This window comes from Pyrgilauda ruficollis, unplaced genomic scaffold (genome assembly GCF_017590135.1).
Source record: "Pyrgilauda ruficollis isolate IOZ18807 unplaced genomic scaffold, ASM1759013v1 scaffold12, whole genome shotgun sequence".
Classification (NCBI taxonomy): domain Eukaryota; kingdom Metazoa; phylum Chordata; class Aves; order Passeriformes; family Passeridae; genus Pyrgilauda; species Pyrgilauda ruficollis.
Window position 1 is genome coordinate 6826048 of NW_024510321.1, and position 21355 is coordinate 6847402.

At 39.4% G+C, this 21355-nt stretch overlaps 1 protein-coding gene across 1 annotated transcript in view; it reads right to left on the reverse strand.

Moving 5' to 3' along the window:
- PTPRN2 (protein tyrosine phosphatase receptor type N2) overlaps positions 1 to 21355 on the reverse strand; it is a 630254-nt gene that overhangs the window by 78564 nt on the left and 530335 nt on the right. Inside the window, exon 14 of the mRNA XM_041487587.1 lies at positions 2475 to 2669. Coding sequence (XP_041343521.1) covers positions 2475 to 2669 — 195 coding nt within the window. The remainder of the gene's footprint in view (positions 1 to 2474; positions 2670 to 21355) is intronic.

A 21355-nucleotide genomic window follows, 5' to 3' on the forward strand; every position in this document is an offset into this window, starting at 1 on the left:
ATCTGCGAGGCAAAGAGAGGAAGAGTTCACCTCTGGTGAGCTGCTTCTGTTGCTGAGGTCCAACAAGCCACAGCCCCCCCGGAAGGAGAGAAATTCAGGTAAATAAGGTATTACAGAGATGTGCATTTATTTTTGAGCAGAACATAAACTGGGTCAGCTCTCCAGTTTCATTGTGACCCACAGTGACACAAAACATGAACATTTCTGATCAAGCCCAATCATCTGCCTCTGTGCTGGAGCTGAGGGATGCTGATCCTTCCATGTAATCCTAACCCAGCTTCGCCTTCGGCAAGTCTTGTATTTATGGTTTAACTGCTTCCTTAAGTAAACATCCCACTGCCTGCCTGACCCTCCTATTAGGCTTGCCCTGATAGCAAAGCTAAATGCATATTTTGATGCTAACACATATTTTCTTCCTAATTGTATCATCTGAGTCCATTAAGAACAATTTTTCCCCATCCTGTATGTCACAGCACGTAGGCAGACTCCCCTGAATCACTGATTTTTGTTTGCTCAGGTTACACTTAACAAATTAACTGTTTTTCCTCTCTCTGTGTGGCTTGCACTCTCAAAATCCTACAGCATTTTTTTACCCTTCTTTGAACCCTCACCATCTAAAATGTAACATCTGCTGTTAGATAGTTAACACATGTATGAGTTCATCCAGGGTTAAACAGGATTGACTGAATTATGGACACTGAACACCATAACAGTGATCTTGACCAATCTGACTACTTTTTAAAGTTTATTTACTGCCATATGAAGACAATTCATTCTTGCAATTTTGCAGAAAATTGCAGAGACAGAATAAGTGGTACCCCTAAGCAACTTTCTCTGCTTTAAGCATGATTTTGAGATGATTTTTTTATGTTTCCCAATAATATCACTGAAAATTATTTTGCTCAATTTGAAGCAGTTGAAACTGTTTGCAAATGTTAAATTAGTATTTCCATCTACCTAGGAAATCTTGCTCCTATTTCCATACAAATATATTGCCTAGATCTTTTTGAACCTTTTTTGCCTCAGAATTTGTATTTATTTTGAGATTGGGCAACTGGAAATGTTTGGGGTTCCCAATCCTCCCCGCCAGCCCCCAAGTATTTTACTTAACAATGAAAAGAAATCAAGTGAATTTTAATTATGGTTAGGCAATAGTGGAACAGTCAAAACTGTAACAAATGGTTTTCTGTCATGGGAACAGCCCTTTCAAACTGCACTTGTCCACCCGGTATTAACATAATAATTAATTAATTACTTTTGGAGGGGGATGGCAGTGATGTATTTACTCAGGATGATAAACTCTGAGGCAGCACCTGGTTTAAAATCCCGCCCTGCTTTTGCTCAGTTTTATAGCTGACTCAATCAAGGCTGAAGGAGGTCAGTAACTTGGCTGAGGTCAAATTAGGTTTTTGGGTTTTGCCTGCCTTCATTCCTTTCCCCATTATGTGAGGTTGGCTTGTAATACATCAGAAGATAGTACTTTCAAATATAAGTCCAGAAAAAGAAAGAAGTTTAAAAATTATGACCCAAAAGTATGACATGAGGGAGAGAAGTTCTCAAAAACATGGCAAACTATCAACTGGAAAGGATGCTTACTTTAGGTAAAAACAGAATATACAAGCAAAATAACACAACTTTTGGTCAAGTTCTTCACCACAACCTAACTTCTACTTAGCTAATGTCAATGCACTCTAGAGAGACAGTAAATATTTAAAGAAAGATTAAAATAAGACACAAAAAATGGAGGATTACTCTACAGCTCTCCCAGCAGGACAGAAACAAGTTCCACCAGTGCCAACTACTGGACTCTGACTCTTACACACAAAAAACTCTTCATGTGTCCATCTTCTACACTGATACTGGTCTCAAGCTGTGCTTGGAAGTAACCCAAGATTTCCAACATAGATTCCACCAATAGAATATATTTGGATAATTTCAAACACAAGAAATCCAGCTTGGAAGAAATTCATCCAAGGACAAAACCCAAAAAGGCTCAAAATGCAGATCCTTTTTCTAAGGGTGACAGAAATAAATTGCTCCATATCACTAATCTTCTATTGCCTTCTCAGCTCAGATACCTCCACACACTGGAGACACATGAGAAAAAGCAGCGAGCTGATCAGAAATTTGGCAGCTTTCTTCAGCTGTCCAAGCTGAGCTAAACATAAATTAATAGGACAAGAGAACACCACAGGGCTTTTTTTTTCTTAAAAGCAAGCATGCAAACAATTAATATGTTCATGTTAAAAGAGTGTTCCCAAGAGAAAAAAAACAAAGATATAATGAAAAAAAAATGGAAATAAAAATGCCTATTTTAATCATACAAAGTTAAGATTACCAATGAAGCTCAGGAATATTTTCCACCTGTGAAAACACATCTTCCCTGTCATTTAAAGCTCTCTCTTTCCAAAAGCTGAGCAGGTGCCTAAAATTCTGTCGCAATCGCTCGTGCCACGACGTCAGAAGTGCCTTACCAGGATCATGTGACCGGTGGAGATGTCCATGTTGGACTGGACCGGCTCCTCACACCAGGACGAGGTGCTGCTCCGGGCCGAGGGGCTGGGGATGGGCCCATCGCTGAACTGGGAGGAAACGCTGTTGATGCGGGAGGAGTGCAGGGGCTCGGGGCGGTCAGAGCTCTTCACTGCCATGCGCTGCCGGCATAGCTCCTGGAGAGAGAGAGAGAGAGGAGGAAACAAGCCACAGTTAAGAGTAATTACAGGATAGAGTCTACTAAAGACATATGATTTACAATATGTTTCCAAGGCTGGAAGTGTTTTCCCCCTCACTGCAGTAATTTTTGGGCGGCTGTCTGTTCTGTTAAGCACAGCTACAAAGGGATGCTCAATGAAATTACTACACGATGACTACCCTAACCTTTCAAAAGTGCAATTATGACTGCACGCACATCTCCATATAGATAACCAAAATCACATTTTGGAGCTTGACTCCTCTAGCAGATATATATATGTTTTTCTCCCCCACATTCTGCAAAGCCACTTTTGAACTACACAACCTCCTGAAGTTAATGGGGTTGCACGGGAGTAATTGAGAGCACTGCTTGGCCCTGGATGTGCAAACTCAGCAAGCTCAAGGCAACTGAATTGATGTGCTCTCCAATGTAAATCCTAGTTGATAGATGCCTCATTTCTCTTCATTAAAATAGCAAACTCGCAACACTTCCTCCCTGATGTGGGGCAGAGAGGATGAAGAATGACATTAACGAAGAATAAAAGCAGAAATCTGTCATTGCATTGTTTAAGCAGCTTTGGTGAAGAAAGAAAATTCAAGCTATCACACACACTAATGCAAGTCATGTTGAAACACCAAAACAGATAGTGCTGGGAATGTGTATTTTCAGTTGCTCTCATGCATAGAATTTGTGCAAATATACAGAATTCTGGTCAGGTAACAGAAAATCCTGCTGGTAAAACCAACTCCTGATAGTATAAAATTCTGATTCTTACAGGATGAGCAGACCCACAGTCACACTGTCATATTGTAATGGTGTTACAATCAGCTGTGGTGGTGAGATCACAGATATTGTAATAAAATTATCATTTTTAACATATGACTATTGTCCATGAGGGGTCCTTAGCTGCGTGGCAAGTCTATAGGATGTGGCCATATTGCACACACAGTGTGGGTACACATTTGTCTCACATTACTCATTCTGCACAGATGAGTACTAAGAGCTCAATCTTTTGCCTCAGGCTAACAAAATACAGGCTGAAAAATTCATACCATTGGAATGCCACGGCTTCTGTTTTCTTATTCATTGATATTTTAGTTGCAGCCCAAGTGCCAGCAGGATGATCTGAAAGCCATTATTTATCAACAGCAATAAAATCTTTTCAGACAGTTCAAAATATAACTTAAGACTATGTTTGGGGCGTTTCTTGACTTTGCAAACTCTAGGACACTGAAGGGGTATCCTAATCCATGCAGCAGCAAGCATTCAAACAAACTCCCTGAAACCATTGCATTGAGTCTCCTCCTGTCACCACAAGACAATGATTAAACACCCCTTCAAACATTCTTTTCTACCAAAACTTCTGTCTTACTTGCCATTAGAGATGCTTATGTGAACTTTTCTACATGATGGTATTTAATACAGTATGTATATACATAGATACATACATGTATGCATGCATGTACAAATTAAGATAAATTGACATTAAATTTCTATCATTTATAAACAGGACTATGTTTCACTGTCTATTACAAAAATACAGTCAACAGAAGCTTGGGAAGAAGAGATTACTAATTCTATGTGGTGTCAGTTGTTGGAATAACTGTACAGAAGACTGTCACAAGTGAAACTGCTACCTGACTCCATCACTGCATTTTTGGATATTTATTCATTTTTTCTAGGCCATGAAAAAGTTTTCTAATTTTTACCAAAAGCAGGGGTTTTCCACACTTGAGTAGTATGTATTCTGTCAGTTGGTACCTTTGTAGCTTCCTAGTAACTTTAACATGAAAAATATTAGAAAAATAAATTATACTTCAAAAATATGTCGAATTGAGTCACATATATTGCTGTTAGATAGGTCAGTTAAACTATTGGTATTAAACCCAAGACTTTTTAATAAAGGAAAAAATGTCATTGTATCTTATTTTTAAATAGAGGAACAAAGAAAAATCCTCTTTTTCTCCTTTTCTCTGGAGGATCACACACTTTATAAGAAAGGATAGCAACAGTACTCAATGTCTATTACTAACCTCAGAATGACCCTGCAGTAGTGTAATTTCAAATCCCTGCTTTTAGCAGATTTTGGGAAAAAGTATAACAGAGCAGAAGCTTTTTAGACAGAAAAATAAATCTATAAAAACACCAAAAAGCTGCTCAGATGTTTATACATCAGCCATTCCTAGAGGGAATGGTTTATTGGACTAAGCAAACGTATAATAAGTAAAGGTATAAAAAAAAGAAGTCTGTCACAAAACTGCCAGAAGGATCTGTCTTCTGGCTAGCATGCCATGTGGCATTGATATGAATTTATTATATTCTAATAGACATCCTGCCACTTGACTCACCCCAACTCTGTGCTAACAATAGCATTTGTACTCAAACAGGATCTTTGTTTTTAAGTTGATCTGTTCCTGCTGTTCATATCCTGCCTCAAGTCATAATCCTCTGCTTTTACAAGTGGTTGCTGTGGAAAGGATTATAGACCTCTGCTAACAAAAAAGAATTGAGATCAAGTGATCTCTAAGAAATTAATGTACCATTTTTACACGAATTATAATGACAAAAGAAACAATATTATAGACAATTGGTTCTGGAACAGATTAACTTCTAACCAAAAGATCTTTTTGGACATAAAGTATTTAATATGTTACTAAGAAATGTTGTTTTAAAATGAAGTTTAATATGTTCATGGTCCTCGTGGAAGAAGGTGAAGTTGAGAATCATAACAAATTTAAATACGTTTTAAAAAATGTACCTTATCTCAAATATTAACATATTTCTTTCCTGACATATATAGAACCAAAACAATAATTCCCAGAACTGCTGTAACTGTCAAATACCTCAAACAAAGCAACCACGTCACTGCACTCTGCTGTAAAAATGCTTAATGTAAACAGGAAGGTCAAATCATAGCTGAAGAAAAACACCCCTGAATTTCTTGATTGGAATTTTAAATCTCCATGACAATGGGTTTTCCCCTGACTGTAAACAGAACTTCTTGGATTGAATTTATTTCCAGATCAATCTGACAGCCCCCGACAGCTCTTCCTTCCCCCTCTCCCAGCCAGCCCAGCCCTGGCTGAGGAACCTGCCCCATCCCCACGCACACATCAGCCACCCCAGCACAGCTACAGCTTTTGCTTCTCCAAAGCCACTTCTCTGCTAGCCCAGCCAGCCCAGATCCCACTTGGGTTTCTAGCCTGGCACTGCAGGGATAACATGTTCAAGACCACCACAGGTAAAATTTTGATGCATGGGGTGCTTTGGGGAGCCATATGGGCTCCTCCAGGACATATGGGCAAGGGACATCCAGCTCAAAGCAGGGAAATGTCTTTATGAGGAATTTCGCCTTGAGATGGGTCATCAGCATTCACTTCCTCCAAAAGCCATTGGTAATAATAGGGTCTCACAGTGCGGGGTGTTTCACACCATCCCATGGCACTTACTGAGCTGGCACCTCTTCACAAATGCACAAAGCATGGTACAGACTCTCGTAAATACAATATCTGTTACCTGTGCACTTCTCTGCATGCTCAGGTATGCTCTGCCTTCCTCTCCAAAATTTTTACTCTCACAAGCATTTTGCAAATCAGCCATTTACCAAACCACAACTAGAATTCAAACTTGACTAAAATGTCAAAGCTTCATACTGTGAGAATCACACAAACTGTATTTCTGTATTGTCTCAGCCATTAAAAATATTTTCTAAGAATGAATTCAATTTACTGCTGCATTTCTATATTTAGCAGAGTGGCTGAGGCTATTTCTGCCATGCTGAGACTCAGTAATGTCTAGCCATTGTTTGTGTATAGTTTGAGTGCCATTCTTCATTTAAAAACATCATTTACACCTAAAGAAGCAACCATAATGCATACAGTGAAATATGAAGAAACGATCCTCCTGACCTTCAGGCTATGATCTAATGGATGGGTTGGACATGAACATTTATTTAAAAGGTAATTTGAAGTTTATGACATTATTTCCCATCGCATGGGAATTGCTATCATACTGAGGCACTTACTCTGTTTTTTATTTCCCAGCATTTATTATCAAACTTATATGGCGGTCACATGCAGTATATAATGGAGAAGTAATATCGCTGCACAACAAAAACTGCCATAACCAAGATAAATATTCTGTAAATAATGTTGAGTTAAATGACTTCAAAGTACTGCACCATGATCATCTGCAGTGAGCTTTTTATTTGACACACAATTGATAACCTTAAACAAACTATAAACAGTATTCTTGGAAACCCCCCCAGTCCTCTTCACAGTGAGGTTCTAAAATACTCGTAATACTTGGCTGTCCACACAGAGACAGGGAGAAGCATGAAGGGCAACTATTTCCTCAGGTACAAACAGATTTTTGAATCCATACATTCCACTTGTGAATGAACCACTCTGCAGCATAAATACAGTTTATCCACATTTAAAGAAGGGCATTAAGAGACTTGCTGCACCTCCTGGACAAAATTGGGAGCCAGTCCTGCCACCGTGTTTTGTTAGGCAGGTCTCTGAACCCGAAGAGGTAAGAAACTCTGATCTCAAACAAGGAGGCATCAAGTCTGTTCAGAAATGGAACCCACAGATATCTGTCCAGGCTGGCTTGGAGATGTGACTTGCTTACCAGCAGAAGTGGTAGGCCCTGTCATCAGCCAGTGACAGGAGCCACGACTTCTGCCACATGGCTTTGTGATGCACAGCAGTCACCGGTGTCACAGAAGGGCAAGGCAGCAAAAGAGAATTCAGAGAAATTTTTATCTGTCATCTACTGGAAAACCCACTTAAGGAAATTGGAAAATCCATTGAAGCTACACAGTTTACTGAAACATTTGGTTTTAGAGAGAAATATGTGTACATGATCTGACAAGGATTATGAGTATAGGTAACCATAGAACCAAAACAAGATGTAACGAAGGCTAATGGGTAATATTGAATCTTTTCCCTTGCTTTACTTGCAAAAATGGAATTTGAGAACCTCAGGTGACACAGTACAGGCAGAAGAGCTGACTGGAGAATCCCAGTTAAGACACAGCCAACTTTCACCTCAGCTCTGCAGTCATTAAACATGAGCCATTCCACCTCAAAGCTGCCTCCAGAGAGGATGCTGCAAATACTAAATGCAAATTCTCTAAGCAACACCTTCAGGTATTTCAAGTCCAGCCAGTGATGATGGCACATGAATCATTCTCTTCTAGCTGGTACCAGGAGCATGATAAATGTTCAGTCCAAAGCAAACGAAAATAGCTTCGTATCTAAAACACTGCTCTTCTTTCCCAGCCACTGTCACCTCAGATCTGACTAACAGGAGATCGAGGATCTGAGGGAAATGTCAACTTTTCAGTTTATTTAGAAAAAGAAACATAATTTCATTACTATACATTAGTGAAAAGAATAGAATTTGAAACTGATACCAAAAATTGTATAAAACCAAAAATTAAGTCCAGGAAACATTTCCACACTTTAAAGAATTTTTTGTTTTGCAAAGTAAAATGGAAACCACTTGAGTTAGTCCAGAAACAAGTGTGGCAAAATTATTCTAGAATTAGCAAAATATAAGAGAGAATAAAGCTTTCCATGGATAATTATTAAGAAAATGCAGAGACACTAAACAAAGAAATTATTGTTTATTAAAAGTGATAGCTGAGTGTACACCAAGCCCTTCCAGCCTGACCTGCCTAATATTCTATCAATCAAGAAACAAATCTGCTTAAGCAGGCATGATCACAAGAATACTGTGTTAATTTTATATGTGAAACGAACATATTTTGCAGATATTTTAAATTAAAATGCTGACACTTAATACTAAATTATTCAAAACTACACCTTTTAATAAAATGTATAATGAAGATTAAGAATATAAGTGATCTATATGCTAGGTATGGAGGAATAAGACCTTTAAAATGCTCCCCCCCCCCCCCCCCTTGATAATTACAGCTTTATTACCATTTTTTTTCTTTTTTAGTTATTGAAACATATTTTCAAGCTTTAGCTTAATTTTAACATACATTTTGTCCAAGCATAAAAGGGCTGTTTACATACGTGGAATATTTGCATGTATATTTTCAATATACATGCTCAGAAAAGGCAACTATACCTGATATCTGTGTCCCTTCAGAAAAGGGATAAAGGGATATATTGAAAATGATTGACAGTAATATTTTGAAAGACTCAGCATCAAACATATCATTACACATCCATACTCTGAACAATTCGTTTTTATCTAGACTTCTATGTGATAGATCTTGGGAGGAACAGAAACAAAAAAAAAAAAGAAAGAAAAAACAAGAAAGCAAAATAAATTTCTTTGACTGCCAATGCAGCCTTCATGTGTCCAGTTCAGTTCACTATCTGCCCTCTTGTACTACACTCTGTATATCTGAATATAACTCTGAACCTTGGGACGGGGTGGGGGATTACTTTGCTTGATTTTTAAATGATTGAAAACCCAGGGATGCCATTTCTTTTTGAAAACATCACAGCCAAACACAGGCTTGAGAATCATTCTCCTAACAAAACCTCAATTTTGATTGTGGCCTGTGAAACTTGAAATTTCAATTATTTTAGCATTGCGTGTTTCCTGGTGATGACTCATGTCATTATGGTTCCCCTTTCCCCAAAAAAGTTGAGGCCATGAAGAAAGGGAAAGGCAAAGTAAACATGGCTAACTTTAAATGAAAAATTACTTTTCCTTTTTTTTTAAAAAAAAAATCTTTGATTTCTTTGTTTTATTCCCTCTCTTTAAATTCAAACATTTGCACAGTCCTCTCCCTCCAAATTGAATGAAAAGCCATCATGCTCTTGTACACATCTCCAGGTGTCCAGCAGACATGAAAACTGCACAGCACCAAAGGTCCTGTCTGTGCAACACACCTTGAGAAAATAGCTTTATTTTCATTCTTTCAGCAACCTCTCCTCAATGATCTGAAGTAATCTGAATAGTCCAGAAGCTCCTGAAGGAGGCAGATATCTCCTACACAGCTCACATTGCCAAGGAAGACAGGACAGCATGGGTCTAATGATATTTCTCTGAAATATTGATAATATTGCCCTGCAATCCACGCCAGGAAAGCACAGGTATCTTTGGGGATAATACTGCTTTCCAGAGGGTCAGTGAAATTTGAAGACCATGTTTAGGTTACTCGGCTGGAGAATGTTTTCCTATACAAAAACACAAAAGACCACAGACTGGGACTGCATAAGTATGACAGTTTAGAGCCTTTATTTCTAGAAGTTTTATAAAACAGATGCTGACTAAACAGGACTCCAGAACCCTGGTCTTCACAAACAGGAGATACACAAAGAAAGGCTGTGATTCTTTAGACTGATTTGGAAGAGTATCTTCCCTGCATGACGACATCATGGTGGCTTCCCTAAAAATTTAAAGGGACTACCTGGATGACTCCAAGGAAATCAGTGCTTGTTTTGAACAGGATATATCTGCAAACTGTGTACCTGAAGTCACCTGAGGTCTACTGGTGTAAAAGGACCCAATTTTTCTTCTCAGGTTGTTCCTGACAATGTCAGAGTTTTACTGGCCTTGCAGTTCAGACAACTGCAATTCTGGAAGTGATGGTATATCACATTGACCTATCTGCCACAAAAAAAGTGGTTTCAACCAGTGCTGGTTTCTAAATTGCATTTCCCACATTTCAGCTGTGCCTGGATATAATGTTTTACAAGTATATGAGAATATGGCAAGTATGAAGCTGGAAGAGAAAAGATTTCTTAAAGGAGTAACGTGAGAGATTAAAAAAAAATAACATGTAAAACAAACTTCACCTTTGCCATGTTTTGTTCATCTTAACTAACTCTTACACATGCTCATGAGGGCACAGCTGCTCCTTAATATGAATTGGCACAGAAAAATCCCCACTAGCACAGAGAGAGCCACACAGCACAGTATGGGTTACAAATAAACCATAGCAACAATTGAATTAACCTGAAAGGCCATGCAGAACCACACGTAAATCCATCGTGTATTTTGACTTTGTCTAACCCACCCAAAGCCTGACCAGTTCCAGCAGATGCCAGTGCTCTTAAAGATAACTGCCACAAATGTTTCCTTTTCCACTGCCAGCATTTATAGTTGCCTGGGGCTCAAAGTAGGCAAAAAATGCAGTCCCAAGACAGCTGTAGTTTCTCAGGAAAGCTATACATTAAGGCTGTGTAGTCCACTATTTTATTGCCCTGCAGGACTGAAAATGGAAGATCATTTCTGCCAGAAATAAGAATTCTCAGCAGCCAGCAAGACTCAGCGAGCACTTCCAGCCTGGAGAGAAACAAAATAACCACTAGTTTATATCTAAAAGTGTTATTCTGCCGCACTGCAAAGACTAGTATTGCTTCTCCCTAAATCTGTGTAACTGCATTCATGGTAACAGAGTTTCTAAAAGCAGTCAGAGGAATGGGAAAAGAAATCCTAAAACTTCTAAAAACCCCAAATACTTTCTTTTTTTTCTCCACAGAAGGCAGACATGCACCAGAGGTGATGCAAGGATAAAGGAAGTATCTACCAAAGATGGCTATCAGTGACAAACTTTTTTTTATAACATCATCTCTCATGACAGCCAGAATTGCCAGTCATTACCCCCTCCTGATTTGAAAACTAAACTCACTGCTTTTCACCCACTCTCCACTGAAAAAAAAATTAAATCCCTCATCATCTCTGCTGGGAAGACCAAATGCAAATTTACTGCACAAGCGTTATAAAAGGATCTATAAAGAACAAAGTTGCTACTAAGTCACGGTAGGTTATTAACAGCCAAATCTTAGGTAATACAGAGAAACCCTGTTAAAACTATGGGAACAAATAGGATGTATGAGTTTCCTCATGTCTCTGAGTACAGACATTCTTTCTATGACACATCACAAAAGTCTTCAAGGATTAAAAAATGGTCAATATTTCTACACTTTCACGGTATTGGTGTCAGGAGATTCTGGACAAACCAACAAGGATTTAATACTTGGTACTGATGGTCAGACATACAGAGAGACTTCATATTTTGGAGAAGACAGCAACAGCAGCAAAAGTGCACAATTTTTCTTGGGCTCTCCCAGGTCTCTCTGTACAGCTGTGCTCTCAGCTGGATCAGCTGTGCCCTGACAGTGCCTGGCCAGAAGAGACCTGCAGCTCTCTCCACTGTCCCTGACCTGTCCCATGGCACCAGTTCCACTAAACACCCTGCAGCAGCAGCAGCAAGGGGTTAATGGGTGTGTTCATTCAAATAAAAGGACTTCCCTGGCCGCTACTGAGATTCCTGCATTTTCTTTTCCCAACCCATGCAAGCACAGGGGGTCACTACTCTCCCTTGGACCTCTCCACCAAGCACCAGTTTGTCTGCAAGATGCACCACGGGAACTGCACAGGAGGACAAGTTCTAAGTAGGCCCATTTCTTAAATGGTCACATTCATATTTGGATTATTTTAAGACCTGGGGCATGAAGCTGCAGGCATCTTCTAAAACATTATTAGCTCTTTAATCACAGAATTTTTTTTTCCTCATGTGGCTCCTTTGGTTTTTGAGATTCCTGCTAACAACCTGTGCATCAACAACATTCTGCAGAAAGTGCTGCTTGTTGCAGTTTTATTCTGCTGATAGCTTTTATTCTATTAGTCTTTTATTTTACATACTTAATGTAACTGAAAATCTTTGTCCTGGAGGCCAAAGATAATAAAAGTTTCACTCTTCAGTTTCTCATTTTATATATATTTTTTTCTTTTCTATACTACTTTCTGTTACTGTTTTAGAAGAAATAATCTGTCTTTTCAATCTCTCTTCATATGAATTTTCCATGCCCTTCATCATTCTTGTCACCTTTTCCTTGCTGCCTCCATTTCTGCATTGTCCCTTTGGCGATGGAGTGACCAGCACTCACAGAAACCTCGAGCATTGATTTATACTTAATTAACTACTAAAGCCCTCAAAGAAACAAACAGAATTCTTAGTTAACAATGTCTACAGAGCAAATGGGTTGACTCAGACCTCCAAAAAGAAGCTAATATTTGGAACAGCTTGCTAGGCAACCCTTATGTATGTTTTAACTTCACATCCAAGTGCTTTCCAGTGAGGTTAACTAGGAGCTGCAGTTCTTTGTTTTGTTCTTGGGGGTCACAATACACAGAATTTACATACTCAAATTCCCATGTTACTATGCCTATTTTTACTACACAGTACAGAGGGAGATGTATGACATGATTTCTCTATAAAAGATAAATTTATATGTGTACATTGTTTTGCTTCCAAAAATACATTCAGCTTCATCACATTTCTCCTATTTGATGTAAATAGCCAGCCACTGGCACCTTGTGCTGTGAGCCACTGCAGCAAAACCTCTTCCAGCAAAAATCACGCCATTCAAGGCATTTTTCTTTCCCAGAAAGCCAGAATGAACTCCAGTTGAAAGATTAAAAAAGGTAAAATCCAAGTTTATTTCCCCACGCTGTCAGAAAGGCACCAACACAGCGAATTTTACCTTTTCATCTTGCCCTTGTTCTTTTCTTAGCAGTGGGGAAGATCAGTATATCTCCAACATGGGAATATTTTCCCCAATACACTTCTGAAGACAGGGGGGTGTTGAGAACAGCAGTAGCAGAAAATGGGTGGTGTTTAGGGTTTAGGTCCTTAGGGCTCTAGTGCAGCCCACTTCAAACCAGGCACCTCTGCTGCTGTCAGTGGGACCAAGGACAAGCCTTCCAACCTGCACGGACTGCATGGCTCCCCAAGCCAGGCAACACTTGATGAGGGGAAAAAGTGATTTTAATCAGCCAAGCTAAGCATGTAATCCCAATACCAAAAGTGAGTTTTATCAGGATAACGTTGAGCTGTTCTCACTTTGGAGAGCAAGATCAGCCCTTTCTGAGATCTCTTGAGTAGCTGCCAGAACATGGTTCTGCAAAACAACAGCCATCCTATATAAAAGGAAAAAACTGCAATCATCAAGAAGCCTGCAAATATGTCAGCTAGACAAGAAAACAGAAAAATAAAAACTGCACTGAAATTCAACAGGGTTTTACCTGTGCGAAAGATTAAAACTTAAAAAAGCTATTGCCCTGGTCAAAATCTGTGCTTGTTCAGAATGCAGTCATCCCAAACAACCATCAATAAAACATCACTCGTTTGTCTTTAGCAAGAAGTACAGAAACTGGTCAACAAAGCTAGAGAAAACCTCATGGATTTTCTCATTTGGATAAGCCAATTACACTAAATTTGATTTTCTCCCATTCAAAAGCTATTGTCTCTCACCCTCCAAATTAATTCTGTTTCTTTGAGGGATTTAACTTTTAGGAACATCCTTTTACAGTCTCCCTTATTCAGTCTTGGTATGGTTGTTTGCTAAAAATACAAGTGATGAAAACTGAAACTGCAAACCTGAACTGGAATGGGAAGAGCTGCAGGAATGCCCCAACTGAATTAAAGTACAGGGGCAACACTGATGCTATTAGAGCTTAGAACATGTCACAGCAAAAAAGAACAGCAGAACAAAGAAGTCAGGTGAGCTGTCTCAGTCCTTTATCATGCCTTGCTGGTGTGCATTAAATCACTCAGATTGTCTTTTACAGTTCTTTAAACCACTAGAAAGAATTTAGGTCTCTGCTGTGCACAAAATTACAAGAGAAAAAAAAATATCTTGGATAGAAGGCCCCCATTCCTGGAGCTGGAGCTTTTTCTCTGTTGAGAGAAATGAAATTGGGCCTCTTGTCCAGCCAATACAAATCACATCCTCTATGTCTGACTTGTTGTAGCTCAGCACACAGGCCTTCCATGGACCTCCTTGTCCTCACATGTCACACACACTCACGAGCCTGTTTGGGATGACACCCCTCACTTGTGCCCTTAAGAAGACTGGAGCAGCACAGCCCCAGGAGAGCTCCAGCCTGCTCTACCCAAACTTGTCTTATAGCTTATATCACAAGAGAACAAGAAAAACTATCAGTCCACTCTGAATATTCCACTTGGCAACATCCCTACAAGAGTCCCTACAGGGCTACTGGCAGAGCAAAGTGGAGGATTTGAGACTCACTTTTGTTCATCTGTCCCACAAAGCAGCCAAGTCGGCATGGGCTTGCCAGGGTAAAACCTCAGGTGGCTGCAGTCAGCCTCAAACCCTTCCCAAAGGCAAAGCACAAACACACAGTGTAGGAGGGACAGAGTCCTTGGATGCTGGTGGTTTGGGCAGGACACAGCCCTGCTCTGCCCACAGGGCCAAGCACAGCACAGCTTCCCTGCACGCAGGGAGGGAAAAGGAAACAACGTTCTCTTCACCTGCCCACCCTGTGAGACTGATGTGCAGGAGGAACAGATGTACCAAGAAGAAAGCAGTAGGAAGAATGCTTTTATATACCTTACAGACTTCAGAGAATAAACTGCAACCTGTTCCTGCTCTCAGCCAATGTGGTCCTACAAGAACTGACAAACATCATCTACCACAGTTCCTTATTTACACAAAATTATTTCTACTCCCTTTCAGAGGCCCTGGTATAAGATTTATCCTGAAAAAAAAAAAAAAAACCAAAAAAAACCCAAAAAAACCAAAACTTTCCAGTTAAAAACTTTTAAAAATGTATTTTTTTTTTCCTTCTAGTGCAGCACTCTGGAGGAAAATGAAAGGATCAGCAAGCCAGATTGCAGTGTTAGCTGCTGAGCATTCAGAGAACATACAATAGAAGAATGTGTCAAATCTGAAACGTGATAACAGAGATGCTGCAAAAGAAAAAAGGAAAATCCTAAAACAGAAAAAAGGGTAGAAGTGTGTAGGAAAGACAGGCCTGATTATCCCCTACATTACATGGGGAAAAAAAATAAAAAAGCCATTGAAGACAGTATAGTTATTCCAGAAAGAAATCGGGACACTTGAGATGATGTACGGCCTGGGACTGCAAATCAAATACTCTCCAGCCCATTAGGCAAGGCTGTGGTTATCTTTGGCTTCTTTATAACGTACAGGCTCTGGGACATAATCAATTTACCAGGGGGAGGCAATCCATTGTACTTATCCAGAACCAGCCCACGCTCAGCTGGCAAGCAGCCTGTGGCACCACAGGGATGGGTGAGAGGAGCTCAGAAGCAGGAGCAGAATGCTCAGGAGCTGGATCCTTGGGAGCGGGAGCCCAGACCTTGGTGGTCCAGGACAGGAAGACAGGGCAGATAAAGCAAAAGGAATTCTCACCCTCTAAAACCAGGTGGCTACAGCCAAATTATTAATAAAACTGTCTGTTGAGTGAATTTTTCTTTGTTTGCTCTTACTCTGCTAAGAAACTGGGGAAAGTTGGGTGGCATGACCTGAAATGGTGCCAGGACCATTCAAAATATTTACTGGTTTAATTTACCAGGCGAGATGCAGCCTGCAAGTCCAGAGCACCTCCAGCACATTTTCTAAGAAATGCCTGTTTGGGTAAGGACTCTGGATTTCCCAGTAATTAAAATGAGTCACTAACTTAATTTTGCCTCCTACTATTTTTACTTAGCATTTTCTTACATCCTAGATACACAGATTATACTGCGGGATGCCTGGGGTATGTTTGTCCTTGTTTTACTAAACACCAAGCTCAAACACTGTACTTCTGAAAAATAAACAAAGTTGGCTAAGAGGAGAGGGTCAGCATCACCTTCTCTCTGCCACTTTGAATGAGTCCTATGCAGAAAAATGACAACTACTTGAAAAAGATATTTTTTTTTAATGAAAATGTAGACCTGCATGGCACCTTCTCATCCAAGCACTCCAGGACTTGCATATATGCTCATTTTCCTTCCACACCTGCAAAAAGCTCTTTCTCTCACCTGCTTGCTCTAGTGTAAGGAATATTTTACTCCAAGGTGTTTCTGCACTGCCACTGCTGCAGCTAGTCCACTTAAGGGCTAGTCCATTTCCCCAACACTGAGTAATTCACAGAAGTTGTTCATGTAGACAGGAAAAGGCTGGAGGAGAGCCATCAGTAAAAAACCCATCAAGTCCCTTTCCTATGGCCTGCGTGGTTCCCCCAGGGCTGCCCTTCGGCCAGGCTGGTGTGCTGGAGCAGAGGGGCAGAGCAGGGACAGGAGGTGACAGGAGTGCCCTGCTCCTTGAGACACACCACAGGCTCAAATAAAGACTTCCAGAAGTGCCCTCTGAAATCTCTGCTGTCAAGCTCCAGCCCTTAAGATGGGCATTTCTCACTGAGCACTATTTTGAAGTTGATTTTAAATGCTGTGTTAGCAAATACACCCCTATTTATTTGTATCTTGATTTATTAACCAAGCAAGTTTGATAATTTTCTGCTGATTTATAAATTCATACAGTATTTTAGAATGCTATTTTTAACACTGCTACCATTTAACTTAATTTTATGGCTACCACAGGAAGTTGGTGAAAAGCAGAGTCCACTGCACTACAGGAATGGAGGATAGCTCTGAACAATAATCAGATAAAAAATTGACCAAAACACATCCTGTTTTGCTTCATTCTGCTTTGACTTGTCTGACTTCAAGGAAGTGTTTAAACATAAGACAAACTCTTCTTCTAATCACCTTGAAACACTCCCCTCTTCTTCTCCTCTCCCAGAATTGCTATGTGTGACTACTGTGAATTCTGTGTAGTCACACATATTTTGTACACTGTGAAAACTGTCTCACCTTAAAGTACAGTAGTTTATGTAACTACTGTACGTACAAAGTACCTGCAGATTCCTGAGAATTTATTCTGGGACAAAATGCCAATCAAAGAGAGACAAAATTGTTCACATAATACACAATAAGCAGACTTAAATGGACAAGAACAACTCTTCTAATTCATATACCATGCCATATATGCTTTATCACAACAATTACAGCTTGTCCAGTAGCTTTACATAGTCATGAGATGATCTCTTTTTGCCTCTTTAAATAAGGACACAGGAAAAGAAAATATTAAAAATGCATTATGCCCTTTGTTTTCCCAGAAGAGAACACAAGCAAGCCCTTCACAGCATTCTGCCTTAAGGCAAAATTTTCATCTATCCAAAATCCTTACAAAATGTATTCCTTCTGAAATGTTTACTAAATACTCATGTACTGAGTAACCTCATCCTCAGTGATCTCTTTTGTGCTTAAGAGTAAGAGGGTTCTTGAAAATGGAGTTTTATAAAGGTAGAAGGTAATACTTTATGGTACAAATTATCCCCAGTTTATCAGCTTTCCTTGGTACTAAGGGTGATGCTAATTGGAATATTACTGAGAACCTGATAAATAAGAACAGCAAAATTTTCCTTTCCACCTCCCCCCCATTTCACTTAGTCCACAAAATTCCAGTTTCTAAGGAGTTGATACACAATATTACTACAATATTAAGGTCTAATATTATAATAACAAGTTTGCTTTTGAAATTCAGTCTAGAGTATGAAATATTAAGCCATATTAGAGGTAATGAGTTATCTGTATTTAAACCCACAAACCATGCATTATAGTTAAGTAGAGGGTTTGTTTCCAGCAGATTCTTTCAGTTTGAGCCTTTTAAAATATTTGCAGCAAAATATTTATTGTAATTGTTGCAAATAGTGTGTTCTTAACATCTCTAATAAAAAACACCAGCAGGATCAAATCGGTAAGAGCACGAAGTTCTTAGGGGTTTTGAATCCAGCAGGATAATGTAATTAATAAGACTGTATTTGACAAAGGAATATATAATTTATACATAATACAATACATGTAATAATGTAGAATTTAACATATAATTTACAATTATATGCCTGCCAAATCAAGTTAATTGGACAAGTTTTTAAAACAGTTGATGATGTAATCCATCTGCATGTAACCTTGAGTACTTCAGGCAGTTTAAGAAAGAACTTCATTGTAAACTGTTTGGTCTCTTCCTCCTCACTTTTCAAAGGAAGTTCTTTTGGCTGAGATGAAGGAAAATTAAAAAGAATGTTACTGACATAAAATATTAAAAGGCAAGCTTGCTGAAGCCAGCTTCAGAGCATTTTAACTTTTGCCTTTTAATTCCATTATGGGCAGGGTTTTGCTGAGCATTATCAGTGATGCAGAAGACCATGCTCATAGGAAAGTTCTGCAGTGCAAAGTATAAAATATGCTGATGATTTAACATGCACATCCCAGTGCTCCCCACACAGGGGTCAAAAGCCAGGGTTCAGCTGGACTCACAAATACATCACCCTGAACCAAACAGAGCATCCTTAAATCGTAGCAGTCACTACACACACTCATTACATTAATAAATTGCTCGCTAATGGGAGAGGTGACAAGTAAGATGTGCACTTAGTGGCCCTGTTTGCTGCCTGCTCCTGATGCCTGAATGCCCGTTTTTCTCTGGGTTATGTTCTAAAGTCTTCAAAGTGCATGAAGAGAATCTGCTCAGTGTTGTGAAATAAATCAAAGAGTGTCTGCTGAAAATTCCTAAAACGTTTCTGCCCTAATCTCCTGGACCAGAGAGTGGGCTTGCAGAATGCTAAACTTGCTTTTCAAAGAAGATCAAAGCAATGGCAGCAACAATTAAAAGCAGGGGTGCAGGTGCGCGCATGCGTGGGGCTCCGCGGAGGCACCAAGAGCCTCTTTTTAGTCATCCCTGAATGCTAACGCTGACTTATCTAATCATTACACGTGTGCTTTGAAAGGACAGGAGATGTGTTTGGGAGAGACACAAAAACTGTCCGCCTTTATGGATAAAATGTAACATTTTACAAGACACACAATTTCCATTAATTTTGAAAAGCTCCTGAGCTACTGTCTAATTAAACCAGCCTGTGATTTTGTTGTTTAGTGATTCAAAGATAAATGAAGTTTCAATTGTGTATCTATCCTTCCTCCTGTTAGTCTTTCAATAGGGTTTCTCTACTTCAATACTTTCAGGGCCAGCTGCTTGCCTTACCCCAACACCTGAATAACCAGGTTTGGCAGCTTATCAGGAGCACTGCAGCAATTTAATTTGCCTGCTTCAACTCTCATCCAGTACTGGTTGTCCTGCCTTCTTCACACAGTTACACAAGAAATACTTGTGTTAGTAGCTAAGTGTAAGGAGTGCTCGTGCCTGAGGGAGGGTGATGTTACTTGACAAGTGCTACGCCTCCAGTATGGGGAGAGACTCAGCAGCCAACCTGCTATTTCCCTGATAATATGGTTTGTCTGTTTTCCCCTTCTCAAGAGGGCATTTCACTGCACAAACCAGAAAGGGAAGAAAAAACTCCCCCAAGCCCTGCCAATAAACAGCCATGGGAAAAAACTCTTCCAAGTTCACAGGATAAGTAAGGAAGGAGTAAAACCCTGAATGAACTCCCCTGGCTAAACTGGGTTAGGATGAAAAATGCTTCTACTAAATGCTGAAAATTTAGGTCAGTCTTGTTTATGTGAAGGTATAAACAACTGGCATTTTGAGAAGCATGTGAATCAAAGTGATATTTCTGTGTTCCCTCTGAATCACATTGGACTGCCAGGCCCTTTTATACCAACCAATTTCTCCCCCTTCAAATAAAAAAAAAAAAATCTGAATTGTCATGTCAGCTGTAAGCAGCAACACATTGGAGTACCGTGCTTCAAAGCCTAGTGGCAGCAGCCCTGATATATTTCATATTTTTAAAAAACATCGAGTTAACTGAGTGGCTACTTGGGAAACATATAACAGAGGAGAACCAAGTAGTACAGTTTTGAAAGCTGCCTACCTGTTTCCTACCCCCATATTAATACAGATTACATTATTCCCCTACAACTATCAAGAGAAGATGAGGAAAAAGATAGCAGATGCCCTTCTGAGACCTAATTGATGTTATCCAAAACATGCCTCACACCAGATATCCATTACACTTAACACAGCTCAACGTAAGGTGATTCTGACAACGTGAATAGGGCTCAATCCTATTTCTCTTCAAATCCTTGTGAACAGTTTATTACATACAGACCCAGGCACAGCGATTCATTTTGATAAAATGCTACTTAGCAGCATCAAAACTGCCTGAGCATTTTGTCTGCCCATGCTAGGGCTTCCTACTGCTGCCATTGAAACAAATGGCAGAATTCCCATTTACTTCCATGGGTGGAGAGCCAAGCTCTTAGAAACCTTTGTTTTTAAGGAAAAACATTTTTCCTCCCACTCATGAGTACAGTTCTCCTGAAAACCCAATGGAACTGTTTAAGAAGTCAGGTGGTTAGGACTGGGCCCAGAGGTCAGGAACAAAGAATATTAATACAATCTTGCTATTGAAAAACTGAGCAGCAACCTCGAAGCATTGCTGTTGTTTTCAAAACAGAAAATGTCACTCTGAGATTTAAATATGAAGATTTTAAAATATATATAAATCTGTGAAGAAAAAAAGGAAGCACACATTTCATTTAATGTCTGGATTACAGATTCTTATTAAACAAACCGAGCTCATTATAAAATCAATATCAACCACTACACTCCCAGGAGAAATGGCAAAAAAGGTCACTCCAAGAAATTCAAACAATTTTCCTGCTGGAAGGGCACGATTTTAATTACAGATACTATTAATTAGAGCTGTCAGTAGAAAGATTGTCCTGTTAATTATCAGAAATTCAGTTTCAAGTGTGGTTTTGGAACCTGGAGGGCTTTTCAAAAAATTAAGAATTCCTGTATTCACAATTAATGGAAGAAAAAGCCTACCTATTGCTTCTGTGTTTTAAATAAGCCAACAGCAAGTCACCTATTAAAATCAAACAAACATATTTAAGGG